General features: G+C 43.4%; 1 protein-coding gene across 2 annotated transcripts in view; it reads right to left on the bottom strand.

The window, feature by feature from the left end:
* Positions 1-23084, bottom strand: part of SLC12A8 (solute carrier family 12 member 8) — a 120984-nt gene that overhangs the window by 78108 nt on the left and 19792 nt on the right. For both annotated transcript variants that reach the window (XM_031454520.2, XM_031454510.2), the window contains exons 3-5: positions 22927-23073; positions 18307-18498; positions 11494-11725 (exon numbers count right to left, since the gene is read on the bottom strand). In XM_031454520.2, the coding sequence (XP_031310380.1) occupies positions 11494-11725; positions 18307-18498; positions 22927-23073 (571 nt within the window). The remainder of the gene's footprint in view (positions 1-11493; positions 11726-18306; positions 18499-22926; positions 23074-23084) is intronic.

Raw genomic sequence — 23084 nt, 5'->3', positions numbered from 1 at the left:
TGGAAGCCCCCAGGTCCCCTGGGTAAACTGCGGTCATGGTACTTGCTACTACTTAGTAATGGTTTACTTGTCTCCGTTTCCCATGACACCGGCGGCAATTAGAGTGAGTGAAATGGCACATGTCATAACGTGGATAAATCTCAAATATATGTTGGGTGAGAAAAGCAAACTGCCGAATGATTCATTCATCCACATTCAAATATTGATGAAGTGAAAGGATCCATCCAGTATGATTAAACGTATGTAAAATTTTCAAATACTAAACAGTAGTAGAAATCAATGGTGGCTATCCACATGGGGGAGAAAAACGAAAACACAAAGGCAGGACAAACATCAGCCTCAGGATAGTGGTCACCCCAGGGAGGAGAGGGAGTGGATAAAAGTGTGGCTTAAACTATGCCTATAATGCTTCATTTATTTTTATTTTTAATAGAGATCTGAAGCAAAACTATCCATGAAATTTGGGGCTGGATAGATAAGTGTCTGCTATATCATTTCCTGTATATTTCAAATATTTCATTTTAAAAATTTTAATGAGGAACCAGAGTCTCAAATGCCAGCATGAACATCCCTGAGGGTCTGAGCAGACTGCTGCAGCCTCTCACCCCAGCTGAGCTCCATGACCTGGCTGCTGCTCTGCACTGGGCAGGAATGCAACCTGGAGACGTAAACATCACTTTTATCTTCATTTTTACTGATGAGAAAACCAAGGCTCAGAACCTCTAACACTGCTCCGACCACACAGAGGCTCCTGGATTTCAGACCACGTCATCTGCATGTACCTTCTCCCCTAACTACTTCACCCAAGAGTGAGAACTTCGATTAAACAGAGCACAGTGGAGGGAATTTCAGAAACAGAAACAGAGTTGCATTCATATGTATTTATAAACCAGTGAGTAGATATATTGTGGGGAAGAAGAGGGTTCTGAGAAGTGCAAAGCTGGAGATACAACCAGAGGAGCAGCTGAGGGGGAGACCATGAAGCTTACTGAATGAAAACCAAGTGGGCTTGGATTTTGTTTTGATAGGCAACAGAAAGCTACTGGAGATGCTTAAGCTGGGGAATGGCATAAGCTAAGCACTGTTTTAGGACAAGAAATCTAACTTCAATATATAGGAGATGTTGGTTGGCTCTAGGAAATGTGTGGGAAGATTCTGGAGGGATAAAGTTAGATTTGGAAATCATCTTAGTAGCCCCCATAAGAAATGACCTCTGCTGATCTAAGGTGAGAGCTGTGGGGTTGAAAAAGATAGGAGGGCTTAAGCTAGACAGAGAAATAAAAGTTAAGATGAAGCTTTCCAGGTCTGGGCAAATGGTACAGACATTCAGAAGATAAGCTAATTATTTGCTTATTGGTTTTTTGTTGTTGTTGCAGGGTAAGAAGGAGAAGGTAAATAAAGAGAGGAGGAAGAAACTGGGTTCAGCTTTGCTTGTCAAGGTGATGCCCAGACATCCAGGCAGAGAGCCAACAGGAGCTGGCGCTATGGGAGTGAAGCTGAAGAAACCTGGAGAAGCATGTGAGAGCCACCCAAGCATCAGTGGTGGTGGAAGGCTCTCTGAAGAAGAGGGCACGAAGAAAAGTCCGACTGCAGAGGACAGACCCTGGTCCCCCTGCCCACATCAGGGGACAGGAGGCCTAAGAGGAGAGCCGAGATAGTGCCGTGTCTTAGAAGAAATAGGAAGAGGCCATTTCAGATCAGCTCAGGTGGTTGCTATAGACTGAAGGTTTGTGTCCCCGCAAAATTCACATGTTGTAACCTAACCCCCAGTGTGATGGCATTAGGAGGTGAGGCCTTGGGGAGGTGATTCATTCACAAAGGTGGAGCCCTTATGAATGGGATCAGAGCCCTTATAAAAGAGACCCTAAAGAGCTTCCCCTCTCTCTCTCCACGTGGGGACACAGGGAGAAGACAGCTGTCTATGAACCAGGAAGCGGGCCTGCACCACACATCAAATCTGCCAGTGCCTTGCACTCCCGGCCTCCAGCAGCGTGAGAAATCAATGTCTGTTGTTTATAAGCCACCAGCGTGCAGTGCTCTACTACAGCAGCCTGAATAGACTGAGACAGTGGCCAAGGGTGCAAAAGGGTCAAGAATAAGAAATGAGCAAAGGTTCTGGATTTGGGGATCGAGAGATCAGTGAGACCTCAGGTAGAAGAATTTTGCAGACAGCAGGGTCAGACTTGTGGGACCCACTCCTATAGCTCCTGAGCAGTGGCCCTGGCCTCCTCCCAGGGCAGCACAAGCCCCTCCCGCACCAAGCAGAACCAGCGCCCAGCTGCCCGCCCAGCACGAGGGCGGCTGGGCCCCGTCCAACGAGCCACCCCGAGGGAGGGCTCCGCAGAGCTGTGGCCGTCAGCAGTCTTCCTAGATGGCCACAAAGTTTAGCTTGGAGACACACTGTTTCATTTTTAAACGCAGAACAAAGAATTAAAATGTGCCACATGTCACTTTATTTTCTAAAATGTATTTTCTCTATATTTGCCTGACTTCTCCAGCAATAAAATCATTTTGGCATGACACTCATCTTACATAAATGAAAATATAATCCAAGAAAATGGCATTTTAGGAACTCTAAGCCAAACAAATGCTTGCGTGTACCTTGTTTAAATTAAGTTGACATGTTACTTAGCTTTTTCCACTAATGGAGCTTTCTGTATCTGCACAGAGCCTGGCGCAGTGAAGCACGTTTTGGAAGAGAAAGGCCAGGAGGTGGGAGAGGAAGAAGGGCCCGGGCTGCTTGCCCGTAGGCTAAGGAGTCAGGAGGTGCGGACATGGGGGTGAGAAGAAAGATCCACTGCACCAGGAAGCCTGGAGATGAAATGAGAGACATGGCACGGAGGCTCGAGATGGAAGGATGAGCTATGACACAGTGGCTTGAGTGGAGGGGAGGACGTGCCAGGCAAAAAACGTCAGACCAAATGAAATCCTGCCTCCTGACCAGGAGGCCCCCAGCCCCTTGCCCCACCTCCACCCTGCTCCCAGGACTGTGGCAGCCAGACAGTCCCTGGCCGGAGACTGGAGAACTGTCTGGAGAACACGAAGTGCCCCCAGGGGAAACACCTACAGAGACTGACATCTGGGAGGCTTCTGATGGAACAGCCCAGCTTGCCACAGGATCACCCCACAGGGATGCCCTCCTTCTCCCACAGCTGCCACCCACTCGGAGAACTTCTAAGCAGCCTTTCAGCACTTCATTATTAAAAATGAAGGAACAACCAAAGATTGTAAGAAAGCACTGAAGAAAGCTTGCAGCAAATAACAAAGAGACCAGAACAAGATAACAGAGACAAAGAAGGCTGGAGAAAACCAGATGACGTAAAGAAAAGAAAATCTCAAAAGAAAAGAAAACCCCTACAATTTATAGGCTGAAAGAGTCAAAAGGAGATATTATATCCATAAAACAAGAACAGGATGTGATTTTAAAATTAACAATTGGACGTGGGTATAGCTCAGTAGTTGAAAGCATTCTTAGCATGTAGGAGATCCTGGGTTCAATTCCCAGTACCTTCATTTAAAACAAAAATTAACAATCAGAGAACAGCAAAGAGCTCTTGGAAATTAAGAATCATCAAAAGAAAAAAATTCAATTAAAATGGTGGAAGTAAAGGTAAGGAACTCTCCCATAAAGTAAGGAGGGGAAAAAAAAGCAATAAACTACAGAAAAAAGAAGATTAGAAAAATAACAGAAGGTTCAAACCAGGAGCTCCAACATCCAACTAGTCAGAATTCAAGAAAATTTAAAAAAACAAACAAAGCCAGAAAAAACAAAGGAGAAGAAGTTGTCAAAGAACTCTGCAAATTCTAGATGGAAAGCGCCCAGGCCAATTGAGAAAAATTTCATTATGCAATTTAAAACCTCAGAGTAAAAGGAACATTCTAAGCACTTTGAGAAGAAACAGTTTACCTCCCCAGATCAGAAATCAGAACAGCACCAAACTCCTAGGTGCCACTGAATGGCAGAAGGTAGAGCAACAGTGACTTCAAAATTCTAAGGTTCCTGACTTCATGTTCACTTCCCCACACCAAGCATTCTCTGGCAATTCGGCTCAGGATCCTATAAGTCAACTTAATTCTGACACTATCTACTCGGAAGGAGCGTCAGGTCCCACAACTAAGGGCTCCGTCCTACAGGACTGCCCCCTCCTCTTCCGATGGCAATCACAAGGCCAGGCTGTCACCCATGCTTCTGACCCCCAGGCTATAAACTCAAGGTTCTGAAGATCCCCTTCTTGGATTCCGTTAACTTGCTAGAGTGGCTCAGAGAACTCAGAGAAACATGCGTCTCACTAGATCACCAGTTTATTACAGAAGGATGTAACTCAGGAACGGCTGGGTAGAAGAGATGCCCCAGGGCAAGGCATGGAGCTCCCACGCTCTCCAAAAGCCCCTCTCCAACACCTCCGTGTGCTCACCAGCCTGGAAGCCCTCCAAACCCAGTCCTTTCGGGTTTTTATGGAGGCTTCGTTACAGAGGCATGGTTGATTAAATCTTTGGTCATTGGTGTTTGGACTCAATCTCCAGCCCCTCTTCTCTCCCCTGAGGTAGGGGAGGGAGGGTGACTGACATTTCCAACACTCAAACCACAAGGTTGGCTCCACTGGCAACCAGCCCCCATCCTGAGGTACTCTCCAAAAGTCACTTCATTAACATAAAAAAGACACCTTATAGTTCTTTTTATTTATTTATTTTGGGGGGGGAGGTAATTAAGTTTGTTTGTTTGGTTGTTTGCTTATTTATTTATTTAATAGAGGTACTGGGGACTGAACCCAGGACCTCATGCATGCTAAGCACACACTCTACCACTGAGCTATACCCTCCTCCGACACCCTGTAGTTCTCATCACTGGAAATTCTAAGGCTTTTAGGAGCTCTATGCCAGGAATGGATGAAGACCAAATATATATTTCTTATTATAAATCACAGTATTACATAAGGGAAAAGGATTTTCAGCCTAGGACTTTGTATCTCCTACCAATCAGACATGAAAGTAGAAAAGTGACATCTCCATCACAGACAGCAGAGGATGATTTGGCATCCAGACAACAGACCAACACCTGGGAGCCAGGAAGGCAAATACCAATACCACAGCTGTGACCCAGGCCGTCCAGACAGGAGAACAGTGAGGGGGAGGTCTCTAAGAGACTCCAGGGGGCACTAGGAGAGAGGCCCACAAGCATTTGAACGCTCTATGGAGCATTTTTTAAAACAGTGATAATCACCCGGAAAATAAAGCAAGTGAAAAAAATGGAATGTAACAGTTTGAATGGTGGCCCCTCCAAAAGATATGTCCATGTCCTAATGGTGGGGATCTGAGAATGTGATCTCATTTGCAAAGAAAAAAGGTCTCTGCAGATGTAATTAAGTTAAGGACCCTGAGATGAGGTCAGCCAGGATTATTCAAGTTGGACCTATTTCCAGTGACAAGTTGGCCTTATAAGACACACACAGAGGAGAGGTGAGAGGAGACGCTATATAAAGTCAGAGGCAGAGGTTGGAACGATGCAGCCACAAGCTAAGGAACTCCTGCAGCCAGGAGAAGCTGGAAGAGACAAGGAAGGATTCTCTGCCATAGGCTTTGAAGGCAGTGTGGCCCTGCTAACACCTTGATTTCACACTTCCAGCCCCCAGAATGGTGAGCGAATAAAGTTCTATTGTTTTAAGCCACCAAGTTTGTGGCAATCTGTTAGGGCAGCCCTAGGACACTCATACACGGAGTAAGTTTGATTTTAGGAAAAGCCGAAAAGATACAAGAAGAAAGCAATCAGGCTACACAATGTGGCTCAAAAATGAGTATTTTTACTCTATGTATTACTTTATTACATATAAAAATTAACTTTAGAAGAACAAATGACATGTTAGAAAATTTTTTCAACATACGTAACAAACATTGTCTAGTGCTAATATAATGCTAAACAAATATTTGTTTTATGCTGAATTAATTAATAAGGTAGAAGAGCTATTAATCATTAAAAAGTAAGACAACCTAAAAGAAAAACAGGGAGAGTACAAACAATTCAAAGAAAAAGAAATACAAGAGGCAACAAAAACATGAGAAAAAATGATCTTCATTAATGATTGAAGCAAAGCAAATTTTTAAAAGGATCACAATTTTTGCTCATCACATGGCAGAAATTTAAAAGACTGACCATATCCAATATGGTCAAGGGTAAGGGGAATCAGTATCTCTTACATACTGTCAGTGGGAGTGCAGAATGAGACAACGTTATTGCAAGGCAGTTTGGCAGAACCTCACAAAATATTAAATGTGCTTGACCTCTCTCCTATGAATTCTACTGATAAGCCTTGATCCTCCAGAAATAATCCTTCAGATTTTGTCCAAGGATATGCATGTCAGCAACTTGTAATAGCAACAAACTGGAAAAAAACCTAAATATCCATCAATAAATTAATGTTTTATACGGACTATGGAGCACTATGCAGGTACTGAAAAAGAATGAGGGAATCCTAAATGCACTGACATTGCAAGATGTCCATGAGACATTATTGGTTGGGAGAAGAAGAGCAAAACAATGCAGAATTACATTTTCACAAAGAACTTTGTTTATGTGTTTATGTATGGGTATGTGAGCAGGCGTGCCTGTACATGTATAGAAAACAGACTGGAAAGACACCAACCTCTTGTGTTTGTTTTCTGATTTTAAAATTAATTGCAGTGTTTTTTTAGACATGTCTGCAAATTCTCTGACACGTCTTCATTCAAAAGGTGGAAACTAAATCCCCTCCCTTTGAATGAGGGCTGGGCCAAGTAACCTGCTTCTAACAAACAGCCTGGGGTAAAAGTGCTGCTGTGTGATTTCTGAGGCAAGATCATTAAAAGACAGCACCATCTCTCGCTCTCTCCACGCCCTGCTCAACCCCCCAGCCTCCCTATATGCTCTTGGGAAATCCAGTCACCCACGACTTGAGGACTTAAGTAAGCAGCTCTCAGGAAAGGACCACATGGAGAGGAACCGAGGCCTCCTGCCAACAACTAATACCAACGAGCCAGTCAGGTCCTCCAGCCCCAGTCAAGCCTTCACATGACTGCAGCCCCTGCTGACAACTGCCCAAACCTCATGAGTAAACCCTGAGCCAGAACCATCAGCCAAGCCATACCAAAATCCCTGGCCCACAGAAAAGGCAACAAATAATACATGTTTACTATTGTTTTGTGCAACTACGTTTTGTGGTAATCTGTGTCACACAATGGCTAATGAATACCTATGCCGACCTCCTCTGGAGAAAAGTGGGGAAATGGCGGGGGCGGGGGGGGTTTGTTTGTTTTGCTTTGTTTTTGCTTTCTACATTTTTACTTCATACATTTAAGATTGTTTGAATTTTGAAAGTCATTTATATTTAAAGAAAGGGAGGAAAAAGAGAAAATTAGGCTTAAGTGTATTTTTAAAACATTTTTTTCCTGACCTTAAAAATAACACTAGTGAAAAGGAACAAAGTTGGAGGACTGACACTACCCAACGTCAAGACTCACTGAAAAGCCATAATAATCAAAACAGTGTGGTATTAGGGAATAGACCAATGACATTCTGGAGAAAGCAAAACTATAGGGACAGTAAAAAGATCAGCAGTTGCCAGGAGTTGGGGGGTAGCAGTGGGGGAGGGGGATGAAACAGTTGGAGCACAGGGATTTTTAAGACATTAAAACTACTCTGTATGACACTGTAATGGTGGACACATATCATTATACATTTGTCGAAACCTCTAGAATGTACAACACAAAGGATGAATCCTCATCTAAACCATGGACTTTAGTTAATAACAATGTGTTGCTACTGGTTCATCGAGTATAACAAACGTATCACACTGACGCAAGCTGTTAACAGAGGAAGCTCCTGGGCAAGGAGAGGGGAAGGGTCTGGGGACTTCTGTACTACCTGCTGACTTTCTGTAAACCTAAAACTGCTCCAAAAACTAAAGCCTGTTGATTATTTTTTTAAGGTGGCACTAACCAATTGAAGGAAAAGTGGAAATAAGATAATACAGCCCCCATTATCTCAGCCAACAGACAAGCCCTGCTTAGTACAGTTCCTTCCAGTCTCTCTTCCAGTCATTTTTTTCAGATGTCCATGTGTACGTCATTTTTTTTTTAAAGAGTTGAAATCATTCTGCTAAATCCATTCTGAAGGCTTATGGTCTAGTTTCAGCTTGGGTTTTTAACTGCAAAGAAAGTAGCCCATATAAAACACCAGTGATACCAAAAACAGATTCTAGAGGGGCCAGTTGCTATGGGAATGATTGAAAATACATTTCATTTCACACTACACCCTGGTAATGTCCTGACCAGAAGGAAAGAGAAATATTTGGAGTAAGTCAGAAGAGCAGCCAAGAAAACTTCTAGTCGAGAAGGAAAACACATCAGCCTGCGGAGGTTCCAAAGAAGCCAGTAGCCGTCCCCCTGCAACTTAACTAACCATGCTGTTTCAGCAACCATGCCGACAGGGGAAAGGCCCCGGGAATGGAGGCTGGAGCGCACTCCCTCTCTCTCCTCACTGACAGTTTGATGGCCAAACAGCCAGCAGGTCTCTCTCAGGATGTGGGCTCTCTCTGCAGTGGGGTACAAAGCCAGGGGGAAAAAATCACTCCTTCCCTCCAATGGAGATGCTCCTAATGTTCAGCCAGCTGCAAGGCCCAGGCTTGGAAGGATCGTTTGGACACGGCATTGGCCCTTAGCACTGGAGCAGGTCCTGGGGGCCCCTGCTGTACAGGGGTTAAGACTTTAGATGTTTGATCATGGAGTGGTCTGGAGGTACTGGAGGCCGGACCAGGATGCCAGAGGGTGAGGGGCACTTAGCAAGCTCAGAGCAGTGACTATTTTCCCACAGAAGAATTTTAATATATGAAAAAGTAATAAGGCCAGATCAGTGTGTACCAACTAAATTATGACCTTCCTGCAATCAACATTTGTCTGAAAGACGAGATTGTTTAGAACACACACCAGGGGCAGCCTTGAAGGGGAGAAGCCGAGCTGCTAAGACAGTCCGTAGTGTTCCCCTCTCAGGGAACAGCTCAGCTTTACAGTCAGATAGATCCAGTTTCATTCCCGGCTCTGCAATCCCCACTCTCCTCATCTGTAAAATGGGTGTGATTTTACTACAGCTCCCATGAGGTTACCATAAGGCTTACATGAGATAAGCCATGTGAGGTGCTAAGCACAGCACCTGAACAGAAGTGCTCATCAGATACAGCTGCTGTCACTGCCACCACCATCAGAGCTCTGTGCTCCAGAGCTCCTTTATTCTGTATTTCTTTTTTAACATCACTGTGGCCCCATCTCCCTTTCTCTGTTCATATTCCAACATAGATGCCTGGCACTATTACCATTAAACAGACAGAATCTCCAAAGTGTGAAATATCAGGCAATTACCTTTTTCCTACAGCATCCCAGATTTCATTCTGTACTCTGGGGAGAAACAGACTTTTGATGCCAAACCATCCCAAATCAAAGTTAACAAACAACAAAGTTATGGACACTTTGGGTAACAGCTTCCCACTCAAAGCATAGGATATAGAATTAGAGTTGCCAAGCATCCTCAAGGCGGAGGAAAACCCAGGGTTGGAGTAAACAGTGATGACTGAGTACCAATATATCACACAATTTCTTGATGGTGCAAGAGAATACCTGGCTGCTTGTTTTCTTTCTCTAAGCTTAGATGCGTATTTTTGTTTTGAAAAAAAAAAATTGAAAACTAGAGATAAACACACATATATCTGTCTCCATCTCCCAGAAATGACAACTGTTAACATTTGTTATATTTGCATCACATCCTTTTTTAAAAAGAAACAAAATACGACTGATAAAATTAAAATCTCTTATTAGAACATTCTCTAACACCATACACAAAAATAAACAAAATGGATTAAAGACCTAAATGTAAGACCAGATACTATAAAACTCCAAGCGGAAAACATGCAGAACACTCTTCAACATAAATCACAGCAACGTTTTTTTCAAACCAGCTCCTGGAGTAATGGAAATAAAGGCAAAAATAAACAAATGGGATCTAATGAAACTTAAAAGCTTTTGCACAGCCAAGGATACCATCAACAAAATGAAAAGACAACCTACAGAATGGGAGAAAATATTTGCAAATGATGTGACTGACAAGGGACTAATTTTCAAAATATACAAACAGCTCATACAGCTTAATATCAAAAAAAATAACAAAACAAATAAACAACAACAACAAAAAAACCAAGCAGCCCAATCAAAAAATGAGCAGAAGACCTAAATAGACATCTCTCCAAAGAAGACATCCAGATGGCCAACAAGCACATGAAAAGATGCTCAACATCACTAATTGTTAGAGAAATGCAAATCAAAACTACAATGAGATATCACCTCATACCAGTCAGAATAGCCATCATGAAAAAAGTCTACAAATGATAAATGCTGGAAACGGTGTGGAGAAAAAGGAACCCTCCTACATTGTTGGTGGGAATGGAAATTGGTGCAGCCACTACAGAGGACAGTATGAAGATTCCTCAAAAAACTAAAACTAGACTTACCATATGATCCAGCAACCCCACTCCCAGGCATATATCCAGAGAAAACTCTAATTCAAAAAGACACATCCACCCCAATGTTCACAGCAGCACTATTTACAGTAGCTAAGACATGGAAACAAACCGAATGTCCATCGACAAATGACTGGATAAAGATGAGGTATACATATATACAATGGAATACTATTCAGTCATAAAAAAGAATAAAGTAATGTCATTTGCAGCAACATGGATGGACGTGGAGACTGTCATTCTAAGTGAAATAAATCAGAAAGATAAAGAAAAATACCATATGATATAGGTTATATATGGAATCTAAAAAAAAAGGACACAAATGGACTTATCTACAAAACAGAAACAGACTCACAGAACAAACTTATGGTTACCAGAGGGTAAAGGGGGTGGGAAGGGATAAACTGGGAATTCAAAATTTGTACCTCTGAGGCAGTGATGGAAATGTTAGCTATCTTGATTGTGGAGGTGGCTTCATTGATACATACATCTATCAAAATTCATCAAATTGAACATCTGAAATATGCAGTTTACTGTACAGGAACCAGACCACAATAAAGGTGTTAAAAATTAAATTTAATTTAAAAAATTAAACTCTCTTTCCTTGCCTACTCCCAGATCTATTTCTTGCTCACTCTCCCAATCACTGTTATGAATTGATCTTTGTCTAATCCAGTTCTACTCCATTCTTTCCTTTAGCTAAGTTTTCTTGGCTTTTTTAAACAGAAAGCAAATAAAAAGAAACACAGGAAATGTGCCAAGTGAAGATGTCTAAGTGAAGAGGGGCTTTCGGGCCTCTGAAGATGCGCCAAGACACACCCTTCACCTGCTCCAGGAACAGCACACGCTCATTGCAGGCAAAAGCTCTCAGGAGTCGTCCTGCAAACTCAGACCCAAAAGCATCTAGAAAGAAGCACAGACCCCAGTAAGGCCAGCTATTGAGCTCCAGAAGGCTTACCTGGGTCCAGGTGTGAGAAGGAGCCCACCACAAAGTCCAGTGTGGACACGGCCAGCAGGAGCAGCAGCAGCAGCTGGAGGCGGATTATCCACTTGACACCTGCTAGGTTAATGCCCAGCAAGGCCAGGAGCACCGCAACTGAAATTCCTCGCACGGCCCAGATGTTCCTGAGGCTCAGTAGATCTGAGATGGATTCGGCGAAGCCGGTGATGTACATGGCACCTGCAACACACTGACAGGCAGTTCTAGGTAGAAGAGTCAGCAAGACAAATACCATCGGGGCAGCCTGGCACTGGGGACCCTGCTCACCCGTCAGAATTCAACACCTGGGAACTGGCATGGGGCTTACATGAGCCCTTCCTGCCCAGAAACCCTGCCTCGGGCGCCCTTTCTTCTTGACTACATCTCTCCCACCATCCAGAGGGGAGAATGACTGTGGGTGGTAAGTAAGATAAAAAGACTATGGGAGGAAGAAGATGGGACTCTGGGCCAGAGAGACCTTTAGACTCCTCTGTCAAGAACTAAAGCAGAGAACAGAAACACAAAGCAGGGCGTCCCATCTCAGTGCCTTAGAAAGGCACTGAATCAAACTCCAGTTTTTTTCTCCATTTCTTTGTATGTCACTATTATTTTTAAAATTACATAAAACTTAGAAATAAGGGGAAAAAAGTAGGCAGCACATCCTTTCAATGTCAATATGGAACAAAGGCTACCCAAGGACTATCTAGGTGTTTGCACTTAGTTTTTCTCACTGTTTACTATTGATTAAATGTGTGTTTTTTTTTAATTGAAGTACAGTCAGTTACAATGTGTCCATTTCTGGTGTACAGCATAATGTCCCAGTCATGCATATGCATACACATACTTGTTTTCATATTCTTTTTCTTTAAAGGTTATTACAAGATATTAAATGTAGTTCCCTGTGCTATACAGAAGAAACTTGTTCTTTTGTCTATTTTTATATTTGGTGGTTATCATTTGCAAATCTCAAACTCCCAAATTTATCCCTTCATATCCCAGACTTAGTGAAGTTATAATGTTAACTTACAGATTTTTTTTTTCCAGCAGAGATGCACAGAACTTCTGTTTGGTAGAAAGGATAACTCAAAAGATTAGGGTTTGTTGTCCTATAAGACATAAGCCAGTGCTGTATCTAACTCAGCAATGTTATCCTCACATTTATTTATGAAATTGCCTAACTAGGAATTGATGGATCTGATCTGTATCCATCCAGGATCCGTATCTCACTTCTCAACTGCTCCTTAACATCTTACTGGTCCTCCACCAATTATTAAGTTAAATAACATCTTTGGCACATGTTTATATTTGCCTGAGAGTCATGATATGACCTCTTAAAAAATATTTGAAACACAGTTTCAAATAAGTATTTGGAAATAACAGCAACCTCACTTTCCACAGTTCCTCAGCCGCCTTCTCTTACCAGGTCCGTCCCTTTAAGACCCCTAGGGGCAGCAGGTCACTCTCCTTCCTGTCGCTCTGCTTTTGCTGTTCTCTTAGCCAAAAAAGTTCTACTCAGGTCTCAGGCAAGTTCCTTCTTTGCTATGAAGCCTTTCCTCATCCCCCTTTTCTGAATAAATACTATGCTTACTGCTGATGCCATGAAATTAATTATCTGGCTCTGTATTCTGTTATTATTTCATGCATAAGTTTGTTCCCATCAGCACCACCAAGAATGCAAACACCTTTTAAAAACAAAAAAATTTTATGCTGATGGTACCTCTTAAAAATCCCCTGCATTTGCTAATTACGTTGCAAGCAATCAATAAATACTTTATGATACATGACTATATGAAAAGTGCTCTGAGAAGCAAATACTGTAAGCTTTGGACCTTTTATGTAAAGACAAGAAGGTAATACAATTTCTGTATTTGAGGGTGAGCTTATGAAACAGGCTCCACTCTTCACTGAGATTGGCTCACTTTGCAACTAGACATAACATCCTTGTCAGTGTTCCCCAAATTTAGAGCAGACATTTCTATCTGTATTGGGGGGAACCCAATAAATGTAGGGGAAACAGTCAGGAGAGAGACAAAGAAAGAAATCTATATTTTCCTGCATTTACCTCAGAATTCAAACTGATTTTTGAGTAAATGCCGAGTGTGATGGAGACAACAATGCCATTTCATCAGTATTTGGTCAGATCAACAGGACTATTCATGGTCAGATATATTAGAATTTTAAAAACAAATGTTAAAACTGCAGGAATGATTATCATTCGCACAGGCCTCGCCTTCCCAGGTGTCCAATGTCTCTAACATGCAGAGGGTGATGCCAGACTTGAATATGACTGTTTGCACCTGGAGTTTCCAAACCGATTATTTCTTTTTCCAGCTGGAGAACAGAATTTGCTCACAGGAAGTGGGCCAAGCAGTAAAGACTGCTTTTGACTTCAAGTAACCCCAGTAGCTCCCCTCTCTCAGGTTTATACGTAAAATCACTTTTTCAGCCAAAGATGCTAGTAACAGGAAAAAAAAAGAAAAAAAGCAGCTCTCATGGATGCGTGAAAGAGCATGGTTGTTGGAAGTGTAGCCTGTGAAACCAGACTGCCTGAGGCCAAATGCTGTGGCTCCCAGTCCTCACTGTGTGATTGGGGGAAGTGTTCTAACTTCTCTGTGCTTCATACCTGTGTCTGTGAAACACAGGTAATAACACTACTTACTTCAAAAGGTTATTGTGAGAATTAAAGAAGATAATGCATGTAAAGTCCTAGAACAATACCTGGCTCGCAGTTAGAGTTGTAGAAATAATAGCTATCGGCATTATCATTATTACTTTACTATTATTAGCAACCAAAGAAAAGGAAACAGTAGCTAGCTAGGAATTTCATAAAAAGCTTTGTTAATGCTAAATAGAGGATGGCAACGTCACTGAAAATTTGCAACATAAGTTGTAACTAAGGAGTCTTGAAACCGAAGAGACTTATTTTTAAGGGAAAGCAATGACAACCCCAAATTAAACCACCTTCTCAAAATCCAAGAATTTGGGGGTAAGAGGTAAGGGTAATTATAGAAGATGGAGAAGTAAAAGCATCACAGAGATTTCATATTCAGTAGGTGGAGGAGCTAATAAGTAATGTTTTTGTTTGGAGCGTATAGAAAAAGTATAATTATGGCTTCTAAAAGTAGACAATAACTATTCACAGACTGAAAAGCATAGCAGAACTTCCAAATCAGCAAGGGGGAAAATTCAACAGAAATAAATTTGAGCCATGTTGGCAAAATAAGGAGACATTTTTAAAATTTTCAAATTATCTAGAAAGTAATAAAAAGGATTTACTCTAAAAGTTGAGAAACACATTAATCCTGTATTCCGGAAGGGGAAAAAAAAGTATAATCTTAAATGTTTTTATTGGTTTAAAAAGGCAGAAAAATACATGAACAAAATATTAACTTAAGACGAGATTTTAAAAATCAGTATAAAGACAATAGGAAGAAGTATTTAATAAAAAGATATGTAAAATTAATGAAATAAAAGAAAAAACAAAAGAAAGCATACAGAGAACAAAAGCTGATTTTTTATTCTTTTTTTAAATATTTTATTGAGATATAACTCACATACCATAAAAAAGCTGATTTTTTAAATCAATAAAAATATATAAATACGTGGCAGCCCAAGTTAGAAGAAAAGAGAAAGTGCAAAAATACAGACTATTAGAAATGAGAAAAGGAATAACACTACTATTACACAAGAGCATAAAAGAATGAATAGAGAATGAACGTGCCATAAATTACGATACTTTCATCTTATAAAATACTAAGCAACTACTTAAAAAGCATGGGTTCAAAGCACCAACCTATCAGAATGTCTATGACTTATTGTTCGATGGAAAATACAAGAGTATGAAATTTGTAAAATTCACTTTTGTAAAAACAAGTAAGCACTTCAAAAACCCATCATTCATACAGGGGAAGGTGTTGACAAGGATGCCAGGCACTCACACTGGTTATTTTGGGGGCTGAGAGAAACTACCTGTTTCTTTATATTCTCTCTGATATGTTAACTGGTTATAATGAACATCATTTTGTAATTTTAAAGGAATTTTATAAAGGAAAATAAAAACAAACACAATGAGAGTGCCATTCTGTTTGTGTAAAAACTGCATCTGGGTACACAGAGCACAGTGCGTCGACGACCCAAGGCTCCCCAAAAGCCAGCTCACCGCCAGCAAGCTCCATCCTAGCCTGGGTTCTGGTCTACCTTTGGGAGCGGTGTGCACCACAGTGACTGCCAGCCCTTCCCCAGAGGTGGGCTACCTTCCTTTACCTTCCAACCCTGACACTCCTCTTCATTGGAAAACATCCCTTTCAATTTGCTTAATGTATAAACCTCCCCAGAATTTCATATTTTTTAAGTATTTTTATCTCCTCTTAAAATTTATAATCACAAGGAGGGATGAATTAGCCATTTGGGATTAACAAATACACACTACTATATGTAAAATAGATAAACAAGAAGGACCTACTATATAGCACAGGGAACTATATTCATTTTCTTATAATAACATATAATGGAAAATAGTCTGAAAAGAAAAAATATATATCTACGTATGTGTATAACTGAATCACTTTGCTGTATACCTGAAACTAACATTGTAAATCAACTACACTCTGATTAAAATTTTTTTCAAGTTTATAATCACAGGCATTCCTTTCTCTTTTTCATTCTCTATAGAGAACTTCTAACCCTCTGCCACAGGAAGCAGGGGGTGTCACCCACCACATTTTCAGGGTGTAACACCTCCATTCCAAGGCATTTGTTTTAGGAAAATTGCACTGTGAAGTAATGGACATTTTTTTTCCATCTTTGAGCACCTACCTAGAAGATCACAGCTTCCCCTCCAAATCCCTCCCCTTCTCACAGAAAAATGGCTTCTTTGCAGACAAACCTTTAACTATGCTGATCAAGAAAAAAAGACAGAAAACTCAGATAACTAAAATCAGGAATGAAAGGGAGGCCATTTCTACCAATCTTACAAAAACAAAACAGGTTATAAGGGTATCTATGAATGATTATATGCCAAAACACTAGATAACCTAGATAAGACAGACAAATTCCTAGGAAAACACAAACTACCACCACTGACTCAGGAAGAAGGAGAAAACTGGAATAGCTATAGAAATAAAGAGATTGAATTAGTAATCAAAAAACTTCCTACAAAGAAAAACCCAGGACCACAGGGTTTCACCACCAAATTCCACCAAGCATAGAAAGAAAAATGAACACCAATCCTTCACAAACTCTTCCCAAAAATCAAAGAAGAGGGAACACTTCCCAACTCATTCTGTGAGGCCAGCATCATCATGACACCAAAATTAGACAAAGATATGACAAGAAAAACTACAGACCAATATCCCTTATGATATATAGGCCAAAATCCTCAACAAAACACTAGCAGCACATGGAAAGGACAATGCAGCAGCCGCACCCTCAGCCCGGCCCAGGTCGGTGGCAGAAGCAGCAGAGGCATGGTGAGGACACTGACTGCAGGGGCACCGATGTTTCTGGCCGAGGCCCCAAAGCAAAAGAAAGCAAAGTGAGCAAAGACGTCAATACCGTGGCTTCTGAGGCAGGGGCTGCCTGTGCTCAGAAAACTTCTCTGTTGTAAGCACCCTTCCTTCCAAGGCGGCTCACATACACAAGGCTCCCTCTCTCTGCACAGTGGCCCTTCCCACCCACCAGCGCTGTGGTCTCTGCTTCAAGGGCCGAGCTTGCTATCTACCCAGGGAGTGGGGAAAGTGGGGCTGCTGTTTGTCCATCTTGCAGCCTGCTTGGCTAGAAAACAGCAGAGAAGTAAAACACTGAAATACAAATCCCCAAGGTAATGAATAAACTGACTGTTTATTATTTACCTCCCAAACTACCATGCTTAAAGAGCTTTCTCCAAAACGGCAAGTGGTTTTTAAGGGTGCAGTGACCATGTGTCTGCTTTCCACACATCTGTCACACACACACACAGCTCTGTGCTGTTGGAGAATCAGATGTATTTTTGCTAAAATACCCGGCCCCTGCGGCTTAAAAATAAAAGAAGCAGAGCTGATGCTTTCTTTGAGGAGACTCTTAGAGTCTTTTCTTTAAACTTTTTTTTTCAGCCACCCACCACCCCTCGCACCATCATTAAAGCCTTATGCAGTCCAAGAAGTTCTTACAAAGAGCTGCTTCTTAAAGTCTGCACTTGCTTCCTCAGCATTAGGTCACCGTCCCTGTGTTTTAGCTAAACACGCCTCAGGGCTTCTCCCAACTCACTGGTTTTCTGAGGGCCGCCGGGCACCCTGGTGAAGCAGCCTCCTCATTGGTATTCTCCTTCTCAGACGGAGCATCCACACTGGGGCTTTCAGTCTCTCTGTTAAGGCCGTCAAGCTATCAATGGGAGCTCCAGTTCATCTGAGAACTGCCTGCTTCTAGGCAAGTCCTTGGCACAGGCCAAATGTCCCCTTTTCAGTGTAAAAGTGCCTCAGGGGTGGGCCACCCAGCTGCCACCAGGGCTCCAACCACTACTGTGCACTCCTCTCCCTAGACCCGGCTGCAAGGATGCATCCAGCCCAGACCCGGCTCCCTGGAGGAATCGGGACTCTGGGAGGCACGGGTGGTGGAGAGGAAGGAGCTCTGGAGGGTCAGGGTCCTGGGCGGTGGGTTTGATTCTGCTCTGAGCTCCCCTCTAGAGCCCGTGTCTGGCCCATCTATAAAACGGGGGGACTGTCCACCTTGCCTCACACGGGGTCAGATGGGAACGTGGATGAGAAGAAGGTGGCAGACAGCAAGGCAAGGGAAGTATCCCACTGCCAGTGGCCTCACCTGTCCAAACACGTACAGCAGCCCGATCGTGCCTCCGGTCTGCCCGCCGAGGACCGCGGCGATCATGGAGTAGACGCCGCCGCTGCCCGCGCCGCAGTGCTCCCCAACCCCGATGCCGGACAGCACGGGGACCAGGGCCACCAGGGCGACGAAGGACACCAGAAACATGCCCATGAGCACTCCTGTGTTTCCCTGCAGTGGAACAGCAAGGAGCCAGGTCAGGGTTAGGGCCCCTGGGGAGCACAGACCACCGCCCCCACATCCCAGGGGGTGGGCCCCGCCGGAAAAGGACAAAGGCAGCGCCACAGGAGTAAGGCCTGGGAGAAATTCCAGATGAAGGCAATGTCCCTGCAGCAAACTCTTCGTGACTTCCCAGCGCTGACAACGTAAAGTCAAAGCTATGCCATACCCTCACGAGGCCCCTCCTGGTCTGTCCCCTCTCCACCTCCGCGGTTCCCCTCACCCCCCTGCCGATAGCACACATTCCCCTGCCCCACCGCCGTGTGCGGCAGCGTGAGGTCACTGCTCCCTCACCCTCACCCTCTTACCCACGCGGATCCCCTGCCTGGAATGCCTTTCTGCCCATTCCTCCTCCTTGCCAGGTTCACTCTGGTGCATCCTTTAAGACTGGGTTTAGGAGTTTCCTCCTCCAGGATGCTGTCCCTGTAACCCTTCCTCCGGGCTTAGTACTTACCACAGCACTGATTACACTGAGTCTGTTTCCAAACCCAACCTTACCTCTGGGCTGTGCGCCCAAGAGAGCACAATGAGGTTTTCTTGTTTTGTAAGGGGGTGGGTTGGGGGGGCATTAGGGCTTTTTTTCTTGCTTTCTTTATTTCTCTTTCATTTGTGTGCACCGCATTCTTCCTGCCCCTACTCCATCTACTCTCTTCTCACACCTCTGACTTTCATCACCTGAAAGTTATCTGAACAGTTTAGAAGTTCAATGCATTGAAAAATAGGTTTACATTTAGGTATGAATGTATACCTTTTGTAAATGAGTAAAGAAATATTGGGGGGAGAAGAAAAAGGTGAATATTTCCTTCATTTCTACTTTGATATCAATTTAGATGGAGGTTGGAGAGTAAAGTGGGATTACTGTATTTGTTAATCTGTTGGATTTTCAGCTGAGAGTAATGGCGTATCACACAAAATTATGATTCTGTTAACAGAGAAAGGGAAAAAATGGATCGCAGCTTCCCACAGCGGACTATATGATAGCTAAAGGATTAGGTTTCATTCAGTTACTTACTTTGTTGATTTTATATTTGTAGTGAACTAACATAATTACTATTTTCTTCCTTTGTTTGTGCTTTTAAATTGTCTGCATGGGATAATTTTTTAAAGTCTGTACTAATCTTTAGGTTCTTATACAAAAACTGCACCTAACATTTTTCAAATTATAAGTATACTGCAAATTATTCTTTAGAAGCAATACTTTCTATTTTAAAATGATTTGGGCATGACCTTAACTTAATTTGATGCCATCCCATAGAAGCTCCACCTTATTTTTGGCATTTCACATTTACCTTTTTTTCTATGTTCAAATATGATTTTTCAAGTAAAACTAATGTCAGAACTGAAAAGGAGAGATCATTTTAGGACAAAAGAATGCACTTGTGTGGTATGCAGCCTCAAAAATGGCCCCAGTGGTCCCCACCTCCCAGCATCTGTACCCCTGTGAAATCTCCCCTTGAGTGGGGAGCAGAACCCTGCAGCAGTGTTGGGATGTCACTTCTGAGATGAGGACATGAGAAGACCGTGGCTTTCATCTCACTTGCTCCCTCACTCTCTCGTAGGTTGCTGGCCCCGAGGGAAGCCAGCTGCAGGTACTGAGGCGACCCCTGTGAAGGGGCCCACATGACAAGGCCTGACAACAACCTCACAAGTGATCTTGGAAACACAGCCTCTACCAGTAGAGCCTTCAGATGAGACTGCAGCCCTGACCAACAGCTCGGCTGCAACCCCACAAGAAACGCTGAGTCAGAGGCACCCAGCTAAGTTACACCTGGATCCTGAAACCACAGTAACTACAAGGTAATTTGTATTTGTTCCTTTAAGCTGCTAAGTGTTGGGTAGTTTGTTATGCAGCAATAACTAACACAACTTCTACCTTCAGTTTGGGGACGGGACTGACACTTCTAGATGGCCATTTCTCAAAAAAAATCACCCAGCGAGAGGGTTAAGAGGAGGCACTAAGATTTAAGAATCAAAATAGAGAGGGCTTCCTCTTCTCTCCTCCCACTGTTCCAAAAGCACCCCCGGCAAAAGGCAGAGCCCAGGGCCCAGGCTGTCACTGCTGGGCCTTCCTCTGCCACAATGGTCAGACTGCTGGGCCTCCTCGGACACAGACTGGAGAGATGCTGGGCAGTGAGGTGGCTCCCAGAAAGGGGAAAAATCAGAGGCCCATCCCAGAAGCCCGAGATGCCTGCCGGGATGAGGAGTCTGGACTAGAGGCTCTGTGTTTTTGTAAGTGGGGGCCCCTGCAAACTTGGCAGGAGTATGAGAGGCAAGAATTCTCAGCATTCACACCAGAGAAGTTGCTAACCCTGCTCTAAGCTTTCCACGCATTAATAAAAAAATACTTTCAGACCCATCCTGGCTATGGCTAAGGCTGAACCCTGAGCAGAGGGCCTGGGTATGGAGTAGGGCAAGTGCTCAGGAAGCTCTGGCCTCGCTCGGGCCTCCTAAGTGGGCTCAGAACCCCACACACCCCACTACAGTGAAAGTTTAATCCCCTGGAACTTGCACATGAGATGGTTAATCTCATGTGCCAACTTGGCTAGATTGTGGTGACTAGTTGTTTTGGCAAACACTAGTCTGGAAGTTGCTGTAAGTGTATTTTCAGGATGTGATTAATATGTATAATCAGTTGACCTTAAGTAAAGGAGATTACCCTCCATAATGTGGGTGATTCTCATGCAATCAGTTGCAAAGACTGAGCAACGTGCAAGAGCAAAGACTGAGGTTTCCCTAAAAAGGAATCTGGCCTCCAGACTGCAACACAGAAATTTTCTCTGAGTTTCTAGGTTTTGGACTCAAAAGACTGCAACATCAATCCTTACCTACATCTCACTTGTCCTACAGATTTTTTACTTGCCAGCTCCCATAATTGCATGAGCCAATTTCTTAAATACACACACCTCTCTGTATCTCTGTGATATCATAGAAAATATATACGGCCATCCCTCAGTATCCACAGGGGATTAATTCTAGGACTGGCCACGGATACCAAACTCTGCAGATGCTAAAGTCTCGAAGTCAGCCATCCCTTCCACGGTTCTGCATCCATGCATTCAGCCAAACACAGACCATGTAGTACTATAGTATTTATTTTAAAAATCCACGTTTAAGTAAACCATACAGTTCAAACCCATGTTGTTCAAGGGTCCACTGTATATTGGTCTCTTTACCTGGTTCCTGGCACAGAGCTCCTGAAACCTTGTCATTTCCTAGGTGATAAGAGCCCTAGGAGCATCTCTTGTTCTAACTGGATGGGAGCTGGTCACCAGAAAGACCAAACTATGATTAGAAGCTTGGAATTTTCACCACCACCGCTACCAACACCGCAGCCACTGCCGCCACAACCACCACCACCACCACCACACACACTTCTCTAGAGAGGGGAGAGGGACTAGAAATGGAGTTAATAATTGATCACGTGTGATGAAGCCTCCATAAAACTCCCAAAAAGTATGGGGTTTGGAAAGCTTCCAGGTAAGTGAACATATCCAGGTACCAGGAGGGTGATACACCCCAACTCAACAGGGACAGAAGCTCCTGCTTTTGGGACCCTCACAGATTTTGCTCTACATAACTCTTCATCTGGCTGTTCATCTATACCTTTTATCATGTGCTTTAATAAGCTAGTAAATATAAGCAGGTGTTTCCCCAAGTTCTGTGAGCTGCTCTAGCAAATTAATCAAATCTAAGGAGGGGGACATGGGAACCCCTGATTCACAGCCAATCTATCAGAAGCACAGGTGACCACCTGGACTTGTGACTTGCATCCAAAATGAGTGGGGGCAGCCTTATGGGACTGAGCCTTTAACCTGTGGGATCTGATGCTATCTCCAGCTACATGGTGTCAGAACTGAGTTAAATTGTAGGACACTCAGCTGGTATCACAGAATTTTGTGGTGTGAGGATAAACCACACATCTGGTGACCAGAAGAGTCAGAAGTGAGGTGTTTGGTGTGGAAGTAAGGGGAAAGTTGAGAAGAGAACTGTAGGTTTTTACACCTCCCTCTCCCTCTCTGGGGGGCACCAGATGAGTGGGAGGATCCCAGGGAAGCTGGAGAGGGTCCTACACTGGGGGCAAACTTGCCATCCATCTGCTCTCTCTGACCTGCCTCTAGTCCCACCCACAATGTGCCCTGACTTCTGTGCTCATATTTCTGTAGTTAAACCCATGGTGAGGCCTCTGTCTGAGACCCCAGTTCTCAGGATTCTCATTTAAAATGCAACACTAGTTACTCAACATGCTTGGTCATGCATCATGCTTCTGGAGCATTTGTGCTTCAGGAATCCGTCAACTGTACCATGGAATGCCCAAGGGTGACAGAGCTTTCCCCATCACAGGCCCCCAGGAGGCTCCAGGGCCACCAGCCCATCACTCACCACCAGCCAGCCTGTCCTCAAGAAGAGAACCACCCCAAAAATGTTGATCATGCAGGACGTGAACACACCATCCCAGGTCCCGAACAGCACTGGCTCCCACATGAACAGCTGGATCTTCCACCAGGGCTGGGGCTGGGCCAGGGCCTCCTGGAAAACAG

The sequence above is a fragment of the Camelus dromedarius genome, chromosome 2 (assembly GCF_036321535.1).
Source record: "Camelus dromedarius isolate mCamDro1 chromosome 2, mCamDro1.pat, whole genome shotgun sequence".
In the NCBI taxonomy this organism is placed as follows: domain Eukaryota; kingdom Metazoa; phylum Chordata; class Mammalia; order Artiodactyla; family Camelidae; genus Camelus; species Camelus dromedarius.
Note: the sequence above shows the minus strand (reverse complement) of the source record. Positions and strands in the feature narration are given on the sequence as shown.